The sequence below is a fragment of the Gavialis gangeticus genome, unplaced genomic scaffold, assembly GCF_001723915.1.
Source record: "Gavialis gangeticus isolate Ggan-Ray unplaced genomic scaffold, GavGan_comp1, whole genome shotgun sequence".
Classification (NCBI taxonomy): Eukaryota; Metazoa; Chordata; order Crocodylia; family Gavialidae; genus Gavialis; species Gavialis gangeticus.
This window is the reverse complement of record NW_017728993.1, coordinates 35,241,116-35,248,638: the sequence shown is the minus strand read 5'-3', so window position 1 is coordinate 35,248,638 and position 7,523 is coordinate 35,241,116. Positions and strand designations below refer to the sequence as shown.

Here is a 7,523-nt window from a genome sequence, read left to right as displayed (position 1 = left end):
TGAAGTGCAGTTCATAGGCCCAGATCTGAAAAGTGGTTTCTACATTCAAACAAGCACCTAACCTCATCACCAAAACTGAAGCCAACTTCCTACAGCTCAAAACACAAAACCTGCCAACTATCTCCAGTACCCCCACAAACTGCACACCAGAATCTACCAAAGACAACAAAACCCAACTACCTGTGGGGGCACATTCCTCACCAAAAAAACACTCTGCCTCCAGTCTCTCAGGCCTGATCCTGAGAGGGAACAGTATACAATGCAAACCACTTTCCAGAGCTGGGCCTATGAACTGCACTTCATCAGCCTCCTAGGTAGTAGGTACAGAAACTCATGGACTCAATATAAATTAGACAGTGGAGTTCTGGCACACTGCACTTTTACGTGTGCTGCTACATCCTCCTTTCCCCGCTAGCCCCCACCCCAGTCTGTCCTTCCCGCCCTAACAACTCCATTTTCATTTTTACCGGCTGGCTTTCTTGCCTGCATTGTGGGCCAGACCAGCCTCTGGCTTCTTTACTATTCCTTCCATCCAGGATCAACTGCAGGTACTTCCTCAGCCTGACAAAAGGGTTTTCAACCCTAAAGCTGCCAACCCGGGCAGCTAAGCTGAGCTCACCAGGAGCCTTACAACTGCACTGCAACCAGCAAGTGTCAGGCCTGTCAAAAACATGACAGGTCTGGGTGTTCCCCAGCCAGGACTTTGTGTGTGCGTGTGTTAGCTGGAGGTTATGGCATCTCCTACCCACCTTTCACCAGGGGATTGTTGGTCCTGACATTTACGGGGCTGCCGCACCACCAGCAGTCCCACCAGGCCTCCCTACCCTGGCAGGGTGCAGTTTTAGTAGTCATGCCCAGGACATGGGGCCTCCTCCTTCCCCGTAGCCCCAATCCCATACCTCCAAGTTCATCCTGGCAGGGGAATGAGCTCAGCAGGGACATGTCCTTCGCCTGCTGGCTGGTGATACAGTTAGTGCCCCCTCCAGCTGACATCGGGGCATTATTCGGCTCTGAAAAAACTCAAAAAAGGAAATTGGTGCAGATGGAGTGAGGAGGGCGGTACTCAGTTCGTCTGCAGGTGGAGCTTGGGGAACCCCAGAAGTGGGAGGTTCACCTTTAGGAACACCAGCTACTTCACCAAAGCAGGATGCAAGCAGGTGCAGTGGGGTGTCACTACATTCCCAGCAATGCTGAACACCCTCTTGCTTGGAACACGGGTTGGTGGACAGGACAGGTGTTGCTGGGAAACTGTGGCCAGATCCTGCCACATCTGGCTGCAGTTTGCCCAGTAGGCCAAGGGGTCGCAGTCCAGTGGCTCCACATCCTCAGCGAGATAGGTAGCCACCAAAGCCTCGGCACTACCTGCCCAAGGCTGGGGTCTGCTACGTTTGGACCACAGCATTGAAGCTATGCCCATGGCCCACATTGGCAGTGGCTGGCATGGAGGAGACTGGCTGGTGCTGGTGCCGGGGCTGGTGCCGGTGCTGGGAGTGCTGGCACAGGAAAGTGGATCCCCCTCTTCCACATCCCCTCGCCTCTGCACTTCAGCCTCCCTGACTTTGTTGATCAGCACCTGTGTCCAGTGATTGAGGGTTTTGGGGCTGCCAGTGCACATGCTTCCGTTCACCCACAGGTTGCACATGCGGACCATACTGGACCGCAAGAGATGTTTTATTTTCTTATTTAATTTACTATGGGAGATAAGCTCAGCTTAGCTTTAAAAAACAAATTTAAAAAACACAAGAAAAAACAAAACCCAAAGAGATCCATTGGTCATGTTCTGGCAAAATCCATGTTGAAGAACAAGGCTAGAGTGAAATCATATGAGTATCCAAGCGCAAGTAAAATGAGGATGGTGAGGCCTTAACTGTTTCTAAGATCTGCATATAAAATTCAATCAGTTTACAAGTAGAAGCAACTTCTCATTGTAAGCCTTGCAGATCAGGTCTGAGATCTAAATCTCTCCCTTATTGCACGTCAGTTTGAAAGTTCTGCCAGCCACATAATTCTATGCTACCTTTTACGTTAAATTTGTGCAAATGTAACAGTGCAAGTTAATAAACGAAGCTGATGCACAAAAAGAATGCAGTATCACCCACTTGTATTTTTTTTATTCCTGACATACCTGCTACAAAAGCAATAACATCTTGTCAGCAAGTGAGCGGGTATGATCTTCGATCAGAAAAAAATTAGTGCCAGTTTTGCATGGTTTCTTTAGCTCTGCAGTTAAAGGAGAAATGGGTTAGTAAATGCATTGCCTTGAATGAATATAGGGCAACTTATAGGTATTACTAGAATGGAAAAACTAGTGAAGCACAAATTAATGAAGCTCTGTGATAATAAGCAACTAAACTTGGATATCCTTTTTCTTGGTGACTTCCTGGAACTCTGGTAATCTCTCAGCATTACTTGTTCGTTAGACCTGGTTTCTCTTGTTATGCATTTGTTTTTGCTTATAGCAATACAGGACTGGAAAAACCATCTGCGTTCCCTGATATTGCAGTCACTACATGTCCTTTTCATAAGGTGATCAAGTTCCATCTTTGTTTTCCTATATTACCCAGTATTGGAAGGTTGTTTGAGAACCTCACTGTTCTGAAGCTGAACTTCTGGTTTAAATATGTTTGCAACCAGTTCATACACAGTGCTTGCCCAAACATTGTCCTTTACCTTAAATAGATAATCTCCTTTCCTGCTGCTTGGTGAGCAATCAGCCTTTGTTTTGCTAGGCTGTAAAGCTAAACTTTTCTTGCCTTCTCTTGCAAGACAAGCTCTCCAGTCCCTTGGTCTTTCCTACTAGCTTTATCTGCACCTGTGTGTTTCCTATCATCTCTTAAACATGGGTGACCATAAATGACTATGTTTCTAAAACAGGTCCCTACAGTGCCTTATATAATGACATTAATACTTTTTTCTCTGAACCAAGAATGCTCCTCCTGGTATAGCCTATGATTGTATTTGCCACAATCATTACTGGCTCAGTCATCCTGTGATCATCTTATGCATCCAAATCTCTTTTTCCCTGTCTCTTCTAACTGGTGAGACCCCTGCTTTCAGCAGAAATTCTTCTTTCCCATATGCTGTTCTTGCACTTTGTACTATTACTAAATTAGTACTGTTTTTGTATTTCTCCAATTCTCAGTCATCCATTATTTTGTGTAAGATATTAGAGTCATCTAAACAACAAACTCCAACTTTGTCATTCATTCACAGATTTCATTAGCACATTTTTGTTTCGTCTAAGTCATGACTGAAAATAATTAAACTTTTGTCTCCGGGCTGATTCTTGCACATCATTGGCAATCTTTACCTTTTAAAAACTACCTATAGCTGTCTTTTTCTTCCTTTAGCTATTCCTTAGGTCACCTTTAAAATATTTGCATATAATCTGTATCTCCTGAAGTTTAACTAAAAAAATATGTAATCCTTTATCAAATGCTTTACAGATATTCAATCTGTTTTGGATCTACTGCATTTCCATTGCCTAAAAAAATCAGTTATTCACCAGAGAGAGAGATTATGCTGAAGTAATATATGGATGATTGCCAAGGATCCTGGCTTTTCTGTTTTAAAAATCACAAATTCTGTCATTTAAAAACCCTAAAATCTGTGTTTAAAATGAAATGCCTCTAATGTGTATGTGTATCAATTGAACACAATGTTTTATTGATATATTTACTATTTTAAAGCAATTTGGAAGCTTACAAATGCCTCCAATCACTATAGGCCCCTCATTCCCAAGCCACAACCCCCAACCCCTGCTTTTGCCCCCAGCCCCCCTGCTGGAGGGGGCCCCAGCTGCCAGGGATATGGGGCCAGGGGCCCTAGCTGCCACCTGTGGGAGGCAGGAGCTGCTGTGGTGGAATGGAGTATGGAGCCTGGCTCCTCTGCCCCCATGGATGGCATGGCCAGGGGAGAGCCCATTGGTGGTGGGTGGGGGCAGAGGGTGAATTGCCTGTTGCAGGCTTGGGCTTCCTGCCCTGCTGCTCTCCCCCTGCGGCCTCTACGGCCCAGCAGGTGGGACCCGGTGTGGCAGGGCAGAGTGGGGTCAGGCAGGGAAGCTCGTTGCCACCGCTGGGAGCTCTGTGCCACCATGGTAAGGCAAACCCTGACTGCCCAGCTGCAGTGGGGGCACAGCTCCATGCCGCCACCCCTGCTGCTACCAGATGGACAGGGGGCACCTTGCCATAGGCAATGCATAGGGGGTGCACATGCACCCCCTGGCAGTGCTGGTGCCCCCCAAGAGTGAGCGCTTTCAGCTTAGGTAACAGGCAGAGGGGGCAGGCAGAGCGCTGTGTCTGGCTGTGGGGGGACCACCCCTGCAGTCGGAGACCGGTCATGGGGGGACCCCTCCCACAGCCAACACTGCTGCGGCCACTTGCAGATAGTCCCTGCTTGGCCCGCCTTCACCACTGATGTCAGCGTGGCCGCCTGTGGGCAGTCGCCATGCCCCACCAGCCTCGGGAGGCATGCATCACCTATGCACCTCGCCGTGGTGGTACAGGGCTCGCAGCAGCAAGGAGCTTTGCCACCCGGCCCCACTTTGTCCTGCCATGCTGGATCTCACTTGCTGGGCCGCAGGGCTCCAGGGGGAAGGCAGCAGGCCAGGGTGACTGAACTTACAGCAGGCAGCCTGCCCCTGCCCCCCATGTACAAATTAGGAGTGCATGCAGCAGCAGGGAGCCACCCCCCTGACCCCGTGGACAAGCTGCCTGCAGCCCTGTCCTGCTCCAGACTCACCTGCAGGAGGTGCTCTCTAGGCTGCCTGGTGGCTATGTGTGCATGTACACGTGTACAAGGCATCCTCTGCCTGACCACCCTCCTCCCATACCCCCTGGCCCCTTGTAGGCTGAAACTCTCCCAGGCTGCAGAGAGCTTTGCAAAAGTGGAAAATCCATGCATTTCTCCCTTAAAATGAAAAATCCATGTCTTTCTCAGTTAAAAAGGAAAATCTGTTTTGGGGGGTTTTTTGTTTTGTTTTTCTTCCTGTTTTTCCATGGGAAATGGAAAACCTGGATCCCTGATGATGGCTCATATTGCATGTTAGCCTACTTACATCCATGTTTTAAATTATTTCATTTTTCAAACTTTTGTTCCAAATCCTTGTGTGCTATTAGGCTAGAGCCTAGTAGGCCTCTACTTGTTGGGATCATTTTTATTCCTTATTCAATAAAGCATTGTTAGCTGTTTTCCAGTCAGCCAGAACTTTCCCCACCCCCAATTTTGTTTTTTATTACAAAACTGCTACTGGACCAATAGTCTTATGTGCAGGGTTCAGAGAGCCTATATGGGCTCCTAGTTTGAGTGCAGTAAGCTCTTGAGAGTTTTTCTTCTCCAACAGATGTGGTCTTGTTCTCATTAGCTATCCCTTTTCTGCCTTAGATTCTATATCATTGCTATTCTGGAAAACAAGCAAAACATTCACTTTACATTTGGGCCCTGCCTCGATTTTATCTTTAATTTTGACTGTCCTCACTCCATAGCAGACCTACACCAATGGTCTCCAACCTTTTTAAAGTAGGAGATTACCTGTGGCATTTAAAAGCAACCCAAGATCTACCATTCACCAGTGCCACCCGCCACCACTGCCCAGCATAAGTCTGTGAGGAGGGAAGTGGGGGGCAGATCGAGGCAGAGGGAGAAAAAATTACTTAGGGCTACACCTCCCCAGCAGACAAGTCCCACTGGACCAGGGCCCCATTCAACTTACCCATGTTCCTGCCTCTGCAGCACTGTCCCTCACCATGGGGGCCTCAATCTAGCCCCCGCCCCTTCCCTCCCCTACAGACTGACCTGCTGGGCTGGGGTATGCGTGTGCATACACGCGGGCACTCAGCCCCCTCACCCTAGCCTTGAATCAACTCCAAGAGCCTCAGAGATCTACTGCAAGAGGCTCCAAGATCTACTGGTAGATTGAGATCTGCTGGTTGGCGACCACTGACCTACTCCTTCTTTGTCTCCATCTGTATTCACATTGCTGAAGAGTCTTTTTGATGTGTAAATTTTCTTTCTATGGTTTAACTCAGCTGTAACAGTTTTGGATGTAGATATATCAAGTTAGCAGTATCAAGTAGATGAAATTTACTCAAGGTTCTTTTTTTCCTTCTCCTGGCATTTAGCTTATGAAGCATAAGCTTTTAAGATTCCCCACACTAATCAAAACTGGCTTCCAATGAGAACCCTTTTTTTAGCTGATATTTGCAGTAGTGGCCTAACAGTGCAAGAGGAAAACTTTTTCTACCAAACAATGCAGGTTTAATAATTGGTTCTTTTCTGTTTTTATTAGAGTCTGACAAGTTATGATGTCTGCAGCATACTTCTTGGAACATCCACCATGCTTGTGTGGCTTGGAGTCATTCGTTACCTAGGTTTCTTTCAGAAGTATAATGTAAGGATCTCCTGGGATCTTCGTGCTGTTGGTATTTATTTTGTTTGTTGTTATCACATGGCTGTAACAAATGCCTGGGTGGATTCTAACTGTTAACATTGTTTTCTTCAGCTCCTTATTCTGACACTGCGTGCAGCATTGCCCAATGTCATTAGATTTTGCTGCTGTGCTGCTATGATCTATCTGGGCTATTGTTTCTGTGGATGGATTGTACTGGGACCTTATCATGCTAAGGTAATGGAAAACATCTTTGAGAGAGAATCAGATGAACAACATAATTCTAAATAAGAGTGTCAAATTATTAAGCATACCTCTGTGTGTAAAAATTCCAAAACTTTTTTATATAAGGAAACTGTATAAGACTTTGAAATACTGCTGTTATAACCTGGGAGTTCACAAACTGATATTTTGATCACTTTTCTTTCCTCCATTATGAAAGTCCTGAGTCAGAGAAACGTGGTTCAACTGACTAGTAATCACATGCTTAGGCTTCCTATGCAGCGTTCTGAGAAATAACTTGACATTGCACAAGACTAATTTTTAGACTCCACAAATCTAAACACAATTCTTATTCCTTTTAAACGGACACCTAAGTGAGCGTGCCTGCTCTTCAGATATACCTGTAAACCCTAGCAAAACAACTAACCTTCTTCATGTGTTGCCCAGGTATATTCTACCAGTGTTACCACCACTGCATGCTGTCATACACAGGTCTGCACCCAGGTATATAAGGGGTGCCATATTCAGTGGCTGAACCTAAGGTAGCCATATTCAGTGGCTGTTCAGTCTATTTAAAACCAATAAACCTGTAAAGTATAGAATTACCAGATGAGAACTAATGTTCCCATGTTTTGGTTCCCCCTTTTTTCTAGTTCCGTTCTCTGAACATGGTTTCAGAATGCCTCTTTTCACTGATAAATGGAGATGATATGTTTGCTACATTTGCAAGAATGCAACAGAAAAGTTACTTGGTTTGGTTATTTAGTCGGATCTACCTCTACTCCTTCATCAGCCTGTTCATCTATATGGTGCTAAGTCTCTTCATTGCACTGATTACGGATACATATGAAACAATTAAGGTAGGCACTGGGTTTTTTTTGTTTTGTTTCCCCCCCCCCCCCCCCCCCCTCCCCTC

General features: G+C 46.2%; 1 protein-coding gene across 4 annotated transcripts in view; it reads left to right on the top strand.

The window, feature by feature from the left end:
* Nucleotides 1–7,523, top strand: part of MCOLN3 (mucolipin 3) — a 42,908-nt gene that overhangs the window by 24,212 nt on the left and 11,173 nt on the right. For 3 of the 4 annotated variants that reach the window (XM_019501548.1, XM_019501547.1, XM_019501549.1), the window contains exons 10-12: nt 6,287–6,388; nt 6,500–6,622; nt 7,261–7,467. In XM_019501548.1, the coding sequence (XP_019357093.1) occupies nt 6,287–6,388; nt 6,500–6,622; nt 7,261–7,467 (432 nt within the window). Of the gene's footprint in view, nt 1–6,286; nt 6,420–6,499; nt 6,623–7,260; nt 7,468–7,523 lie in introns of those variants that run through there. The other variant, XR_002094684.1, reaches the window with a different exon arrangement.